Source organism: Tubulanus polymorphus, chromosome 5 (assembly GCF_964204645.1).
Source record: "Tubulanus polymorphus chromosome 5, tnTubPoly1.2, whole genome shotgun sequence".
Classification (NCBI taxonomy): domain Eukaryota; kingdom Metazoa; phylum Nemertea; class Palaeonemertea; order Tubulaniformes; family Tubulanidae; genus Tubulanus; species Tubulanus polymorphus.
This window is the reverse complement of record NC_134029.1, coordinates 7946734-7964574: the sequence shown is the minus strand read 5'-3', so window position 1 is coordinate 7964574 and position 17841 is coordinate 7946734. Positions and strand designations below refer to the sequence as shown.

The following is a 17841-nucleotide window of genomic DNA, read 5'->3' as shown; positions in this document are numbered from 1 at the left end:
TGAAGGTTGAATTCCCACTCGGTGTCAAACAGACCAGAAACGAACCAATATTTGAATACGGGTATATAAAGTTGAATTTTAAGTTGGAAATGTGGAACTGGATCCAGCGCGTTATTGACGATGTATGCAGGAACTAAACGCTAACACTTCACTTATACATGTAGAGGTTTATTTACAAAATACTTAATTTCAACAACAAGATTCAAGCAAGAGTTGTAAACTATGATGACTGTACAGTGAATGATAAACTGCTTTAAAAATAAAACATCTCTTCGAGAAATGAATATTTTTCGATCATTTAATGCTGGTCAACCGATAAAATAACTTAAGAGAAAGCATTCTGTATTAGTGCTTAGTTTAGTATCCTTCGCCAGTCTTTTTACGTTTTTGAATGATGTTTTGAATCTTCTGCCATTCCCGATCCAATTGAGCCTTCTCGTCTTTTGGTCCAGCTCTCCTCGTTTTTCTGCCATCGGCCATTTTGACTCCATACTGGAAGGCAGCTCTGAAAGCAACAAACAATACCAAATGTTTCAGAAATCGCGCTCCATTAACACTTATTCATATTAACGCTAGAAAAGCTAGCACTGGGAAAAATTTCCACTCAAATGTTTGCCATCTATCGCCAACAAAATATTATGGTTCCAGTGCTAGGCTTGGATCGAATTTTCATGCTATTCTAAGTCAAGACAAACAAAACTAAAATGTACATAGACCAAGACTAATAATTCAATCTCTTACTTTGGTAACGCTTCTTTGTTGGCCATATAATCGCTATATTCCTCTTGCGTGTCGAAGTCCCATCTGCCAACTGGGCCTTTTTTATTTCCCATATCCATTTTTGTATAGTCTACTTCATCATCGGAATCATCGATAGCATCTGCTGACTCGGCCATTCTAGAAAATACATCGATGAATATCAGTTATTCAAACAAGGAAAAATCAACAGCTAGGAAAAATTCAAAAATAAAGTTCCCTGAGCCGGATCCCGGTCGATCAGGCTAACGTCTATTTCAACTCTCTGACAATCTTTCAATACAGTGTGAAATGGATGGAAATCGATGTTTTAGTTCGGCTGCCCATCCGTGCTGGTCCCATTAAGACCTAAATCAAGTATGCTCTACAAAAACTGACTGAGCTAGGCTGCCTGACATCCTTTCAAGCAAATTTGAAATAGACATACAGCTCATAATGGTACTGGACCCAGTTCAACACTCGCAAGATGATAACTGACAATAGAGTTGAAACAATGAATTTATCCTGGGCAAATTTGACAAAGAACTGTAGAACCAAGTCCTTATGATTTCTATTGGAAACCAACCCACTTCAGAACTGGAGTATTGAATAAGCAAATCTCTACACTTACCCAGGGTAACACTCTGCATAACTGCTAATTGCCATTTTTCTCTTCAGTTTTTTAAGTCTCTCGTCTTCTTTCATTTTAGGCATCCTAGAAATTCAATTTGGGAAAATTGTTCAGAATCCACGCATACTGTAAGATAACTCCAACAGTACATTAGGCCTATTGCATTCCGTACTAGAAACTATCGCATGTACACGCTTACCCTTTCGGTTTGTCTGGTATTGGCATTGAACTAGATCCCCAATTCTGGCCCTTTGAACCGTATTTTTCGTTTATAGACTTAACCAAATCTTTTGCGCTACTTGTCGGTCCATGAGAGTGGTCTTCATCCTAAGTTACAGAAGGGAAACAATGGATGAACATTTATGTATATTAATTCATGGTTTCCGACGATGAGATCATATTTGGACCTAACATCCGAGACTTCATGAAAATTCGAGCAGCATTGGCTAGTTTTGGGCTGGAGTTGCTCAAAAGCTGGTTAACTAGTGGACAACTGATGCAGTAACAATCAAACTGCATAGTAACCATAGTATTTATCACCTTTTCAACAACTGGCCCATGTGTCATAAGCTTAAACCTGGGGTAACACCCGCCGAGACCGGTATCTATGTTGCCGTGTAATTTTCTTTCAGACATCAGGGCCCAGTTTCACGAAAAAGTGTAAGCAAAAAACGGTTAAGTCTGATTTGTTGTCCTCATTGAAAACATGAAGTAACCAATAGCAATTACACCAAAAATTTGAGTTTATCTTTTTCAAGAAACTATGCCCAGTAACCAAATACAAGAAATCTGATATTGAATTGAACTTTACCTCAACTGGTTTTTCGAAATACGAACGCTTTTTCTCGCGGTTGTCGTAATCTCTTCCGCGATCGCGACGATCTCGATTGTCGTCGCGATCGCGGTCTCGGCCGCCGCCGCCGCCGCTGCGTTCCTCCCTCTCTCTATCTCGTTCTTCTCTCTCTCTATCGCGTTCCTCTCTCTCTCTATCTCGATCCCATCGACTGCCTCGTCCTCCCCGATCGCGGCGGTCTCCTCTATCGCGGCGTTCTCGGTTGTTCTCTCGGTCGCCGCGATCACGGTCCTTTCGGTCTCCTCTATCGCGGTTGCTCTTCGTTCCAGAGGGTACATAATCTCCAACATCAGCATATATACTACAAATAGGTATAGAGATATTTGTAATATTAGATTTGAGTACCAGGTAGTTGTTACAGGGTGGCCACTTTTATTTGGCTTTCTCCCTGACTTGTCCCCCGACTATTTCCTGACATGCATGTGGTTTTCCCTGAATAATCTGCTAAAGATTCAATCAATTAATAGTCAGATAGGAAAAACATAGATGGAAACTGTTTGATTCTTATGGGCGATCCAGTAATCTCATCAAATTTACCTGACTTTTCCCAGATTTTTTAGCTATTTTACAGAAATTCCCGGACTATTTTTGAGAAAAGAAAATTCCCTGACTTCCAGGTAAGTGGCCACCCATAAGAAACCGAAGCAATAATCCCTCTAAAATCAAAAAGACTATACTTACTTATCATCTGCTCCGGGTAATTTCTCTTTGATCTTTTCATCCTCCTTTCCTTTAACACCTGCATAAAGAAACACTCATCATAAACCAAGACAGCGAGACTAAGCCGACAAAAATCATTAAGTGCCAAAAGATCTATACTTCATGGATTCATTTATCATGCACCAGTATATGAAAACTTTTGTACCATTTTTCAACAATTGTTAGTCAAATTTCTGAGCTAGCACTCATATGGAAGGGAGAAATCATATCAAATACCTTACCTTTCTTCAATTTCTTTTTGTCTCGTTTTCCTTGTCGAAGATACGACAGAATCTGTGTGAGTTTATTGATGACGATATCGTTTGTGGTCAGGGTCGTTGTTGTCTAGAAAAGAGAATTGAACATCGTTTTATCCATCTTTTCAGAGTCAAAATATAACATTTCCCATCAATTCCACTCAAGGTTTATTCGTAGCATTGCTGATCCACATTCAATGCTTTCCAGGGCTTTTCTAAACCACTTTAAGCCTGTTTTCAAGGCCACTTTCACTGCCAAATATAGTGGTTCCTGAAGGAATCAAAGACGGAGTCCATACAAATAGAAATACATATCGTTTGCCAATTTCTCAAATTTTCAATACCCTCCATTCATTTTGACAAAGATCGATTTTCTACATTCAATGATTTTCCATGTTTTTGGGCCTGTAATGAACCGCCACATCTATGAGCAACAACCAGTTCAAAAGCGAACACGACATCACTGGTGCTTAGAAATAAGAGTTAAACTCGTTTAGAAGAAATGAAAATACTGACAACATACCTCTATACTCGGACAATCAGCTTTGCTACGAATTAGCGTAGTGGGAATGTCGCATTCGGCGTATTCATCCTCGAGATCGACTACGTAGGCCATACGCCCGGGCAGAAATAGTTCATTTCTCTCGGGAGGTTTATTCTGGAACAACGTTCGAAATACGCTTCGACCTAACAAAAACCATCGATAAACGAATGTAAATAAATCAAAATATTAGATACGTGCTTGATAATACAAACATCACTTTACCTAATTTTGTCTTGAAGTCGATTTGAACTTCTTTCTTCTCTTCTTCAGGTCTAAAATACAAACAGGTACAAAATATGATTTGAAGGCCATCGAAAAATTAAAATTCACGTACGATATACCTCAGTACTTACTTTGTTTCGAGTACCAAATTTTCAAGTTGCGTTTCTTCGTTTTCTTTTATGTTGATTTCAGCCCTCACCTTTGGAACGAATGTAGATTAAAAACAATTGATACGCATTTCATTGATTCTAGTGCTTTCTCAGTTTCACATAAGGTTTGGCGACGATCAGCCGTTGAAAATTAATTACAACTTGCATATATTATGTTTTGATTGATTCGGAAATACTGCTTCTAGAAATTGGTAAAAACATTTCAAGAACGTACGTACCTTGTCCAGCAAAGCATAATCTAAACCTTTCACTAAATGCGTATGTTCCATATCACCACCGAGATATTTCGATTCTTGAATAACTTTCTTTCTTCTCTCGGCGTAATGTTCACCTCTGCAAAAATTCAAATCTTTGGAATTGAAATATTCTAGAATTCTAGATTCAATATTTCACACACAATCATTACGTACTTGTACGTATTCAACCAAAGAAGACATCAATTTATAGTTTTCATGCCATAATTCCTTGATTTTTTATCTGTTACATTTGACCCTCTTTCTATCTGGCATGTGTAATATAAAATGAATGACCACCTGCAGAATATTTCAACTATTTATGATATACGCAAATCTCATTTATCTAAACCTCTCTGTCCCATTATTTGTAAGTATTTACACATATGAGAGAATAAGACTCATTCGAGACCCTCCCAATAACTGTGGAGAATGTTGAACTATTGAAAAACCTACGATTTAGCATCAGGTGCAACAGCTCTGTAGTCAGCTGTAGTACTGATGAATTCGGTTTGATCATAATCTTTATTCTGCCCTTCACGTCTTTCTTGTGCCTGAATTAAAATTGATAAGAATTATTATATGGCAAACAAACTGAATTGAGATAGTATTCTGTATTGCTGAAGTAGCAAATCTTTTGGTCACAACAAAGGATATAAAAATTTTAGCTTAATTCTGGTGCAATCGGCTATCTCTCATATCGATTCATTAGTTTACATAGCAATAATCATTGAAAGTATTGATAGAATTGTCATCAGAATAGAAATTTCTCAATTCTTCAAAGTGCTCAAAAAAGATTCTTTGACCATTGCATACGGTCAGTTACATGCTAGAATGTCGGGTTTAGGTGTAAATAAGGCTCTGGGCATCGTTTAAGACTTTACAATTCAAATTTGAATTTCCAAATTCGGAAGATTTTGGTCATTTGAGACCCAATATCTCAATTTTAGGAATACAATGAGGCCGAAAGTCAAAATAGTACCCAAAAGTAAGTGTAATTCTCAGATATGGAGGTAATTGGACTAAAATTTGGCTTTGTGTCCGTCAAGGATATAGAGGGGCAACAGACAAATCAAAGGGGTAGACCAACTTTCAGACGGGTAGATTTGAAAGTGAAATGGGTGGCTGCCCCTCTAAAACATCTCGCGGATTCACTATTAGTGTAAAACGTTTACCAATTTTCACAATGCTGTAGAGCAAAACTGAAAATAGCAAGGAATAGATATCTAAGGTCTGACAAATTTCAACTTCAAGCTTGCACAAAACATGACTAGGAACCAGCGAAGATCCGAGAAAATCTGTACGTATTTTTTTACTTACACGATCTCGGTATTTTTCTGACAGCTCTTTCTGGCGTTCCTCTTCGAGCTTCTTCAAATTGGCGTAGTAACTCTTTTTCTTTTTCCGACGAGTGGCCGCGTCATCGTCGCCGTCTTCAGCATTCTCGGGTAATGAACTCGAACTAGAAAAATAGCCAACAAGGAAATCTATATATTAGGTAACTGATTGTTTGATTTTACACACGATCTAGCAATGAAATCAAATTTCCCTGACTATTCCCTGATCTAAAGCTATTTTACAAAATTCCCAGACTTTCTTAAATAAATGAAAATTCGCTGGCTTTTCCCTGGTGTCCAGGTAAGTGGCCACCCTGCTCATCCATAGGGTTGGGATAAGAAAGGCCTTCATCAAATTCCATTTGAGGGATAAAGTCAAGAAGGCATGAATTAAATTCCATTTAAGAAATTGAATTCAATGGAGGATTGACCACAAATAATTTGAGATCATGAAAAGTCTCATTCATACATTTCCTACGTACATTTTTGCCGCACGACTCGGTGGAGCGGATGAAGGTACAGCACCGGCATTCGGGACTCGCGGTGTCATCAACAACTTTCGAAAATCTGCATTCGTCATCGGATGCCTGAAAATACGAAACACAAATAATAATTCATCGCAATAATGATGCGATGGTTAGCATATACACTCAAACTTGTCATCATTAGTCATGGCATTACCGAAGTTGTCCATTATTAAGTCCCGATTTGTATTTAATATTCAATTCACTAAGTCAAAGTCATCATTTGGGTAAGCCGACAACATAATGACTGTCCCAATTACAATGAATTAAGCAAATAGGTCTTTCTCACCAACAAGACAACTAAATCCGGATTTCACAAAAAGGTTTAAACTTAAAATTCCAAGAACGCAACTATCAAGATCTTCGCTTTGTTAAGATTGAAAATCTGAAGGAACATTTGGTATATTTGCATAACCAGACTTCAGCAGCTATTTAGGAATTATTGAGGATAACCAAATTTGAGGATGTTGAGGAATTTACCACAATGTTTGGACCGATGATAAGGTATTTCATGGAACGTAACTCTCCAACTACCTCATCATAGACAGGAGACAATAACATGATAAAACAGGTTTTTCCAGATATTACTTTCGACTATACGATAACGAAACTTACAAATCATCGGGATCACCAGTCTCCATCATCTGAGGAGGGGCGATCGGGTTCGAGTACGCTTCCGTATCTGAAAATAAAGACACAATATCAAATAATCAATAACATAATGTGACGGAGTTAAAATAAAAACATTTTTTTCGTATAAAATCTTTTATTGATTCGATTCATGTTTCCCAAACGAAAACGGATTATTTTTAGTGCATCTTCAATTTCATTGTAAGGTGCTGCCACCTAGTGGCTGGGATCTACAGGCAGAATTTTCCTGCAAAACCTCGCTTGAAAACCCATTCTTTATATGAAACGCGATCGATTTGTATGAATAAATAAACGAACTTACCGCCCGGCATCTTTTATGATCTATAGCTTTCACGGTAGAGGAACAATTTGTAGTTTTATGCACAATTTGCGGGCCAAATTTGTGACAATTTTCGACCCGGAAGTAATCGATCGGCGTCTTGAGTTCAAGGTCGCGTGGATGCGAAAGTATTATATTGAAAAGGAAAATATTTTTTCTGATTTTCTGATTTTTTGACAGGACTCGCTTCCAAATACTATCAAACATACACAAAGTGGAGATGCAGTAACGATGCCTGGAGTTTCATTAGATGAATATGTCTCAAAAACATCAAAGTTGATAGAACTAGAACGAGAAACAGAGAAAAAAGAAAACAGGTAGGTTTAGTCTTGAGAACAGTCAGCAACAGTATGTAACCTGTAATTAATTGTGAGTGTTATTATGTTGCACATGTTCTTTTCTATGAAATGAATTGACTTGAACTTAACCATCAACCCAGCTGCCAGGAGGAGAGACAAAGGGACCCTCTCATCTTAAAGTAAGAAATTAAGGGAACTGTGACTGTATTATTTATATTTTGCACTGTAGTGCACTGCTGGAGAATGTCTCGCCTAAAGAACTGCAGAAGAAAGGAATATGTCTGCTCAATATGCGATTTTCCTCACAAAGCTCCGGACTCTTCGGCCGAATGTTATACACATTCGAGCCATTTTATATGAGTAAAGAAATGCCGTCCCACAGCTTATCACCAGGTAATTATGATCGTTTGATTATCTACTGATGACCTGCCACATTCTTACAACTAAACTCAATGCTAAGAAATCATGAAAATAACCATCATGAAGGGCATATTGACCACTCGTTCACATTGAGCCTCCCTCTGTGAAATCATTCTCTTTCAGCTGCCGTGACAATTTATCTCCAGTTTTTTGTCACCACTGTTTGATTCTAGGACAATTGCCCCCCCCCGGACAACTGCCCCCGCACAATTGCCCCCCGAACAGTTGCCCCCGGACAATTGCCCCCCCCCCCCCCCCCCGAATAAAACCCTTTTTGATTTGGATTAACACCACCTAAATACTTTACTTAGAAATTCATTTGTATATTATTGAATATATTTATAAGATATATAATTACTGATGTTGTGTGCAGATCAAAAACTTTAAATCAGTCCTTGTGTAATTATAATTAACTTACCAAATTAAAGGAAACTTAATATAAGTCCACTCATTAGTGCATTAGTTAACGTTGGCTGATTTATTGGAATTAGTTTTAGTGTTACTTTAGCCAATCAAAAACTTTAAAGCAGTCCCAGAGTAATTAGCTAGAATTAGTTCACTTTGTCTTATTAATTTGAAGTAAATATCTGTGTTACTTTAAGATTAAAAAGATTTAATTTGGGGGGCAATTGTCCTGATACCCACTGTTTATCTACAACATTGTTTGATAAACGTGGTAACAAGGAGGTGCAGAGGATTTTATTTAGGGTGGCTTGATGCGAATGGGTGATCAATGTGTGCCCCGGTCTCCCCTACCGAATGTATAGTAGATACTGCTCAAATCAAATCTTTTTGGAACTTGAAAATTTGTGCAACTTGAGAGCTTGATATCCTAAGTTGATTGGCTCAGACTTGATTCGACCCTGCTGTAATGATTTCAGTAGGCCTAAGTTTCTGAACTTTTCATACAAATTTCTAAATTTCTAAATTGGTTCTTGTTCATCAGAGGTAGACTATTATATTTCTCACTTTGTTGTAACATGTATATATGTACGAATGTCAGTCACTAACAGTGCAATTGTTTATGCTGAATAAAGATTTTGAATTTGAATTTACATATTTCTAGGGGATATTGTGGCTGTGAACGAATCGAATGAAGCAACATCAGCAATCGTCAGTGGAGTCATATCACACGTACACAAAAATAGCATCAACGTAGCCATCGATGACGCGACGGATGTAGATTTAGATGACAACCAAAGATATCGCCTCCTTAAACTAGCTAATGACGTCACTTATAAGCGATTGAAAAGGTAACATAATGTTTTGTTAAGCCGAAGAAATTTTACTCCAATGAATAGGTCTACAGTATCAAATATATCGCCTGGAAGATCATGTGGTCAATTGTAATTAGTTTGACGGCTATTTTTGCATCAATGCTCTACCCATTCCTTGAATAAGAGAATAAGGTACTTGGAGAAAAGATGTTTTCATCATAATTGTCTGATAATTCTTGTTTCAGAGCTTTAGAAAACCTAAGAACTTTTCGCTCGGGGCCAGCGGGAAACTTGATCGATATTTTGTTCGCTGAATCTGATCTTCGGCCATCTCTGCAGACTCCTCCGGGTAGGTGTAAAGAATTAAGCAAATTTCGGATGAGTATTTCATATCCGATCTTATGTTAATTTCATTCTCTTACTCCACTGTTTTTAGATCTAGTCTTCTACAACCAAGGGTTGGACGAGTCTCAGAAAGAAGCTGTGAGATTCGCTTTGTCGCGGCCAGATGTAGCCGTTATCCACGGACCTCCTGGGACGGGAAAAACTACAACGATTGTTGAAGTGATCAGACAAGCGGTTAAACTAGGCATGAAGGTTTGTATGTTATCCAGTTAAACCAACTGATTTTATGTACCGAGGTATGTCAAATCTGGACCTTATGGTATACGTATAAAGCCAACATCCATTGAGCATATGAGAAATCTCAATCCACCATTGCGTACATGGTAATTGAGGAACATTGATAAGATATTTGACCTCAGTTTTGCGAGGAGCTTCAATTATCGGGTATTCGTATCTACTGGTAGATCTAGTGGATTGAGTCCTCTTTTGCCAAATAAGACCTTGATATGAAATCGTTTTCTACCAATTGATATTTTCATTTGGATCAAGATTTAGATTAAGGAGTTTTGACTGCAAAACGTTTACACACATACATAAAAGTTTGGGGTCATTTGCTTACCGATAACCATCAGATGAATATCATAGTAAAAATATTCTTCTAATTGTCACTAAATCAGCTACTAGCCACTGAACTTCCTCAAGCCTTTTCATATATCCATTTCAACTTGATGTGATGAATGATCATCTCGTGTTTTAGGTTTTGACGGCGGCACCATCGAATATAGCAGTCGACAATCTGGTTGAACGTCTAGTAAATGGCAATGTGAAGGCCGTGCGGTTAGGTCATCCAGCTCGAGCGTTGAAATCCATACAGAAATATTCGTTGGACGCAATTCTATCGCACAGCGATGAAACTAAACTCGTCGCTGATGTTCGCAAAGATATCAATTCGGCTTTAGTAAGTACAAGTGAAATACGTGAAAAGTGAATGAATGAATGAATATTCCTCTAAGAGCGCTTGAAAGGATAGATTGTTCTCGAACCCGTCATTTTCAGTCTAGAATGAGAAAGGTTCGCGATAGAGGAGAACGACAAGGTTTACGCGGAGATTTGAAGTATTTACGTAAAGAATTGAGACAGCGGGAGGATGCAGCCACGCGTGATATTCTGAAACGCGCCGAAGTCGTGCTGTCAACGTTAACCAGCGCTAGCGACGATGGACCTTTGAAATTGCTGGATGCCGGTCATTTCGATCTGGTGGTTATTGATGAATGCTCGCAGGTTTGTAAAAAGTTTTTGTAAAATAATAAAGTGAATGAAAGAAAGGACGATTGTAGGAAAAGCTGGGCCTTCCATAGGTTAAAAGAAAGGCCCACATCCCAGTGAAATTTACGAGAACTGAAGGCATGAATCCATGGCCAATGAACGTTTGGGGTCCAACCCAAAAATAACTTTGAATTCATTGAAGACATTCTCTAGGTTTCATTTGCAAATAAATTGCATGTACATTGTACATGAATTGTAAATTGTGTAATGATTGGAAAAGTTCAGGCTGACGTTGTTACTGCTCCATCATCATTTAGGTGGTGTCCAGACTCCCTTTGACATTAACCTAGATCTGCCCTTGCTGAAAAGTCTCACCTTTATAGAATGCATTCGTTGCCATATGCGCGTATGATACTCGCTGAGCTTGTTCTATGTATGTAATACGGTGTTTAGATTCTGCGTAAATTTTGCTGTTTTAGGCAATTGAGGCGTCTTGTTGGATTCCTTTATTGAAAAGCCCCCGGTGTGTTCTAGCTGGAGACCATCAGCAATTACCCCCGACTATCATATCAAACCAGTAAGTCTTCATGTTTTGGTATTTAAGCTATTAACAGTATCGTATGCCATTTTAAACCCCTTGAAATCTCTTCAGTCAGTTCCATATGTAGATATACACACTCGGGTACAAAGCTAATAAGCTAGGGACAGTCACATAAGTCGTTTTATACCAGGTGATAGCTGTTGAATATCTCAGGGATGGTTTCGAGGCTACAGATTGATCCAGTGGATCCTCGTTAATACAAATCTTGTGGGTAAAAAGTGAAATTGTCATATTAGATTGGTTTCGTATTATCCACAGCTTGATATAAATATCTTAGCTGAGACATGCCGGAAATCATCATGATAAACAGGTTTCATCTAAAAACAGAATCATATTAACGAGATTCAACTGTACCTGCATGTAGACTTTACATGGTTTGGTGGCTGTTCATATGAGAAATCAAGATATCATAGGCGTTAATGTTGAATGGTCACAGTATGATATAAGGAATTGAGATATGATAATCAATAATCAAATCATCAGGTGTTTCTGCAAAGTACATGGTAGCAGAAAATCCTAATAACAGTGAAAAGAAAAAAATGTGAGAAATTATTTTGTAAGGTGTGTATCTATTTGTACATTCATTTTGTAGGGCTGCCAAAGAAGGTCTAGCTATCACGTTGATGGAACGGACTTTAGAACTGTATGAAAATCGCGTCATGAGAATGCTGACAACTCAGTATCGCATGAACAATCTTATCATGCAGTGGTCATCGGACGAACTTTACAACAGTCGATTGGTAGCCGATGCTTCAGTCAAAGATCATCTGCTTAGGTATACATGTATATATTATTATTTTCAAAAACGACCTTTCACTTTATGAACCTTAAAGCTTCATATTCACACAAGCTTCATGATAAAAGATTTTTATGAGCTACAAGCTTTGGATTCATCAATTGATACTCTGAATATTTCATCATTCAATCTTATCAAAGAAACCATCATTCGTAATCTACATGAGTACAATGTATCATACTTTTTACTCCCAATTCCTACTGAGTGCATTTTTGATAACTGTCCCACATTTAAACGAAAATAGGCAACTTTATCGGACTCAATAACCCTTCGATATTAATGTGATAGGAAGGCTACCCAAACATTGTTTTGTTGCATAAAATGCTGATGTATAGATGGTTATTGCAGTTAAATCGGTTTTCATTGATTCATTTTTGGCATTCAGTAGTATAGATGTGGCATAGCTCTGCAATTTCGTAATGTCGATCGGCTTAAGACTTTGAAAAATGTTTGTTGACTTGTCTTTCAGGGATTTGAATGGAGTTGAAGATACCGAGGACACTAGTATTCCATTGCTGATGATAGATACTGCTGGATGCGATCTTTACGAACTGGATGTTATGGAGAACGTGTCTAAAGGCAATGAAGGCGAGGTGGATCTAGTGACGATACACGTGGATAGTTTGATTGGTGCTGGTGTTAAAGCGGAAGACATCGCCGTGATTGCCCCGTATAATCTACAGGTGAGTAAGTTAACTACAGTTAACCCTCGATATACCAGAGTTTAATTAACTGCCCCTGCTGTCTAACACAGGGTTTTTTCTGAGAATGGACCATCTGTATTTCATCTTGGAACTGGTGAAAATCAACTCCCGATATTTCACCATACTCTCTATGCCAGCGCAATTCTAGAACTGTAATCAATATGTATGAATCTTACAGAAACCCTACTATTTGAAACAGACATTTCCATGGTTCTACTCACACCATGCTATTCCTGTTAAATTTTTTCATGCTCAGGAGAAACCATTGAAAATTGGTTAAAGCCGATTCCTATTTATTTTATATCTGGTAAAAGCGCATACCTCAGATGGTCCAAAGAATCCGCGGTGTGCCACTTGTTTGGCTTGTTAAAAAAGAATTAAACATTAGGAGCTATAACAGCGAAATTCATTGGATTCAACAGTAAAGGGCTTATTGGCGCAGGTGCAGTAAGTGTTTGTAGGAATTTGAAATTCAAATTTTTCTTTTTCAGGTTGAACTCTTGCGACTGAAAATGTCTGAAAAGTATCCGAAACTCGAGATAAAATCAGTTGATTCATTTCAAGGGCGCGAAAAAGAAGCCGTTGTCATCAGTCTTGTACGATCTAATGATAAAGGTAAACTAAATTTTATGCCCATTTAGGGGGGTTCGAATGCTCATTGACGAAGTTCCACCCAGATGCTGGCCTTAAGAAAATTTGAGCATCAATTTCAAAAGATTCACTCATTAGTAACACTTCAAACTTACTTGAGGCCAAATTGTCGGAGAAAAAGCAAAATTTTTACCCCAAATTTGGCTAGTTGTGAAATAGCTCCTCTTTGCTACTAAATTTCAAAACTTTTCTGTGTGAGTACTCCCAGGAACCAACATTTGTGGGGTACGTTACAAAATTTCCACTTTCAAGAAAAGAGTTCCACTTCCATGAAAAAGTTCCACTGTCAAGAAAATCGAACCCCGCAAAGCCTTGGCTGGCTACAAGTCTGAAATTGGCCCGATAGATTTTGAGATAAAGTGCGAGTTTGACAACATTGTAGTATTTCGTGTGTATTCATTTGTGTGATTCAAGGTGAAGTCGGCTTTCTGGCTGAAGATCGGCGTATCAATGTCGCTATAACTCGGGCCAGGCGACATCTAGCCGTTATTTGTGACAGCGAGACAGTTAGTCATCACGCTTTCCTGAAGTCACTCACCACGTATCTAAGCGACAAAGGAGAAGTTCGTTCAGCCTTTCAATATCAACAAGGTATACAAAATTCTTTGAGTATTTCTTGGGTAGATCCTGTGATTTAAAAAGAATAATGAAACTCGTTTTTGGATGTTCCCCGGAGTTGAAAGTTCCAAAAAGCTTGAGTTGCAAATAACACCCTTTGTTTTAAATGGTGAACTAATGAAATGAATCCGGATTGGCTATGTTAAACTCAACTGAGGGATTGGTTTTGTAGACTTTAAATCTGGGGATAAATCACTGCTTAGACTACATGTCGTAGGAAGGGTTAAAGTAACCAATGGTTTATGAAATTAGTCTCTGAAGTACCTGGTACATGTGATGTACATGTCTAAATAACTGGCCTCTGAATCCTGACTACTGATGAGGTGTTTTTTGCTTATTTTAGAGCATGAGGTTGGCTATGGTTGTCAGCGGCCGGCTAATTTGTCCAGCAAAATGAAGAAATCTCCTTTGAATCAAACAAAGAAAAGTTCGAAGGGACAGAACCAACAAAAATCAACTGAGAAGTAAGTCGAATAGTGTCTAGAGTAAAAACTTGCTGCCTGGTACCATAATCTGGATCACTGACATGAGTAAGGTCGAAATTATTATAGTTATTATGTAATATATAGTTTGGTGTACAGGTAAATTCAATGACATTAACGTAAGGCTGAGTAGTACATGACCCTTTATCAGTTTGCTTATTGATTACCGTACACACTTTTGTCTTTGAAGGAGAGAAAGGCAAGAAATACAGAAGAAACTTCAGGAATTTCTAACGAATAATCAACAGATAGAGTATAGTTTCCCACCTTCGCTGACAGCTAATGAACGTAGAATTGTCCACGAGGTAAAAGTTTCAATCCAAGCAAAGCTAGCAGCGCAAAATAACTTCAGTGAGAAAATTGAGTTGTATAATAAAAAATAAGGGGCTTTTTATCTGATGACGCTGCTCGCATTTATGTCCATGCCTTGGTTACTTCACGTCTTGATTTCTGCAACTCCTTGCTTAACGGGCTCCCTGCAAAGTCCCTCAAACCACTTCAGAGAGTGCACAACAATGCAGCACGTCTAGCAAGTTTTCATCCATTTCATCTCTTCTGTATCACCTACACTGGTTACCAGTTGCATACCGCATTCGTTTTAAAGTTATTATGCTAACTTTCCAGGCTATACATAATTTAGCTCCTCCATACTTATCTGAACTTGTTACACTTTACTCACCACCTCGTGCACTTCGATCAGCCATTCAGTTTCTGCTAGTTGTCCCTTTGTTTCATAGTCAATCTACAGGTAGTCGGGCATTTTCCAACAGCGCCCCAAAATTGTGGAACCAGCTTCCTCTTATAGCCTTCGTGCTATCACTTCATTAGATCAATTCAGGAAGCAGCTAAAATGCTTCCTTTTTAAGGAGGCATTTTATAATTTGTAAAGCGCTTTGAGCAGCTTAGCTGGATTTAGCGCTAAATAAGATCCTTTATTATTATTTATTATTATTGTATTGAGTTGAGTGAGAATATTTCACCTGCTATTCACAGGATGGTGACCAACATTCTTATTACAATTTGCCATCTAACTCAATACCACATTCGTTAGAATCATAAAACAAATATGAGTAAAAATAATCAAAAACACCTGAACCGTCTGGTAAATTTGTCACCATTTATTAAGCCAGATGTGAGGCTGAAGAAAGCATGATTTATTTTAGAAAAAAAGAAATTTGTCTAAAACTTTTGAAAATAAAAATATAAGTGAAACCCTTTGATAATCTCAAACTTAACAATATCAAAAACGATCTGTATGATTTTGGGTCTAGATTATTTTTAAGTAAGGCTTTCTTGTTTATTTTTTCAGCTATGTGAAGACCTTGGTTTGCTACATGTTAGTCACGGTGAAAACGAATCTCGATTCATCTCGGTGAAAAAGGTCACCATCGACGAACAAAATGACCACAAACTGGAGGATGGAGTCGACATGTCAGATTCGGAATCTTCCATTATATCGATTGGTGAATTAAGTGATAAAGTTGATTCAGATGTAAATAGCGTGCCAGTCCCCCCAACAGAACTTGTTTCTAAGTCTGAAAAACTGAAGTCCCAACAACCATCTGCTGAATCTTCTGAGCAAGCGTCTGCCAAAAAGTGTGAACTACCATCAGCTGAAAAGTCTGACAGACCATCAGCTGAAAGCGATGATGGTGAACTTCATATCGACTTCAAAGCATCTGCGATCGAAGACGATTCAGTTAACAAACAAAAACTGAAGTCCCAACAACCATCTGCTGAATCTTCTGAGCAAGCGTCTGCCAAAAAGTCTGAACTACCATCAGCTGAAAAGTCTGACAGACCATCAGCTGAAAGCGATGATGGTGAACTTCATATCGACTTCAAAGCATCTGCGATCGAAGACAATTCAGTTAACAAACAAAAACTAACGAAAGCATCGCAAAACGTGATAAGCGGTGTTTCCGAATTGTTGGATAAGGTAAAGTCGTCGGATAAAACTGTCGAAAATGGAATAAAGATGCAAATCTGCCCGTTTTGTAACAAGGACGTACCAATGGCGAATTTTAGTTTGCATACATTACGCTGTAGATTAGTCACACTGAACACAGCTGATAACGTCGCATCAGACTCTCAATCGAAATCATCGGCTTCCAAGAAAGCGAACAAGCGTGATAAGAAAAACAACAAAAAGAAGTCCTCATCGGAATCGGCTACAGTAGCTAATAAAAACTCAAATACTGCGAAAATTAAACCGAAAAGTTCAATTGAAGACGTTGATAAAGATGATTTCGACGCGTTGATCGCGGCAGCTACGAAAATGGACACGATTTGTAACTTTCCGAAATGTAAAGAATACGTTACGTGCTTAGGTCAACATTGTAGTTTTTGTAATCGCACATTTTGTTTGACGCATCATATACCCGAAGTTCACGGCTGCGGTGCCACGGCGAAAGAGCAAGCGCGAAAAACGATCGTTCGCGAGGGCGTTCTTTATCGCGGTAGCGGCGTGCCGAGCAAAAAACCCGATCCGACCACGAGGGCTCATTTATTGCGGAAACTTGAAAAGAATTTAACCGAAAAAACTGATAAGCGAAAAGTAAAGAAAAAATCGTGAAGTTTGCCTATGTAAAATGTATTTGGTTGCCCTATAAATGAGAATTTTGAATGAGAAGTTTGTTTTTAACCAGTCAGAAATACCGGGGTTGCTCATTTTAAGATAGTTTGAATATCGCCAGTTCAATCCAATTGCAACTGGGCCCACATTACAATTTGCTGTTCCAAATAGAATCCGTTTGAGTTTGTCAAGACGTTAGTGATGGAATGTTGAATTTGAATGCATGTATATGCAAGAGTTAAGTAATAAAATTCGTTTCAGCAATCATAAAACTGGTTTTGAATCGGTAAAATTATGTCTAGCGGTGGAGCCTGATATGACACGTGTATCACGGAATCTGAGTTCAAAAAGAATCTGAATCTCTCATTCGAACCACTTCTGCATTGTGCATCCACCGTGAAGTTTTGATCTCGTCCCTTGTATTCATGATTAATTTTGATTTGAATCTTGAATCCTTTAAGCCAAACTCAGGTTGTCTAAGATCCGGTCAGATCGTAAGTGGTCAAGTCCGTGACAAACCCACCACACCTGAAATCGGGAATCGAAGTACAGATGCATTGTCACATGATCGGTTGAATTTACGTTCATACTTTTTTTCTAAATCAAAAAACATAATTGGAAATTGAATTTAAGTTCCTCTGTTTTAGAAAAAAAGAATCCACGGATCTACAAATTTATACATTTTATTTTTT

At 38.1% G+C, this 17841-nt stretch overlaps 2 protein-coding genes across 2 annotated transcripts; one reads left to right on the top strand and one right to left on the bottom strand.

Moving 5' to 3' along the window:
* Positions 1 to 152: 152 nt before the first annotated feature.
* On the bottom strand, positions 153 to 7321 carry LOC141904996 (protein Red-like). Its single transcript, XM_074793681.1, has 16 exons — positions 7158 to 7321; positions 6821 to 6887; positions 6164 to 6268; positions 5665 to 5806; positions 4801 to 4898; positions 4330 to 4444; positions 4073 to 4140; positions 3942 to 3991; positions 3699 to 3862; positions 3161 to 3263; positions 2901 to 2958; positions 2178 to 2520; positions 1566 to 1693; positions 1367 to 1450; positions 742 to 897; positions 153 to 505 (listed from the first exon to the last, which is right to left on the bottom strand). Exons 1-16 carry the CDS (start codon positions 7165 to 7167, stop codon positions 358 to 360), a joined length of 1839 nt encoding a protein of 612 aa, XP_074649782.1. The 5' UTR covers positions 7168 to 7321; the 3' UTR covers positions 153 to 357.
* LOC141904994 (DNA-binding protein SMUBP-2-like) lies at positions 7305 to 17421 on the top strand. Its single transcript, XM_074793678.1, has 15 exons — positions 7305 to 7492; positions 7704 to 7867; positions 8961 to 9147; positions 9357 to 9460; positions 9548 to 9708; positions 10214 to 10414; positions 10513 to 10737; positions 11202 to 11299; positions 11916 to 12098; positions 12589 to 12802; positions 13315 to 13438; positions 13889 to 14065; positions 14436 to 14556; positions 14765 to 14879; positions 15884 to 17421. The coding sequence occupies exons 1-15, from the start codon at positions 7407 to 7409 to the stop codon at positions 17147 to 17149; spliced, it is 3426 nt and encodes a 1141-aa protein (XP_074649779.1). The 5' UTR covers positions 7305 to 7406; the 3' UTR covers positions 17150 to 17421.
* The last annotated feature ends 420 nt before the right edge of the window (positions 17422 to 17841 follow it).

Excerpts from the sequence above, each read along its gene's own strand:
- LOC141904996 (XM_074793681.1), bottom strand. Across the intron at positions 2,521-2,900 it reads TTACCCGGAGCAGATGATAA|TATATATGCTGATGTTGGAG; the intron begins GTAAGTATAGTC and ends ACCTATTTGTAG. Across the intron at positions 898-1,366 it reads TATGCAGAGTGTTACCCTGG|AATGGCCGAGTCAGCAGATG; the intron begins GTAAGTGTAGAG and ends TGTATTTTCTAG.
- LOC141904994 (XM_074793678.1), top strand. The coding sequence starts at position 7,407 with ATGCCTGGAGTTTCATTAGATGAATATGTCTCAAAAACATCAAAGTTG. Across the intron at positions 12,803-13,314 it reads TTGCCCCGTATAATCTACAG|GTTGAACTCTTGCGACTGAA; the intron begins GTGAGTAAGTTA and ends TTTCTTTTTCAG. Across the intron at positions 13,439-13,888 it reads TGTACGATCTAATGATAAAG|GTGAAGTCGGCTTTCTGGCT; the intron begins GTAAACTAAATT and ends GTGTGATTCAAG.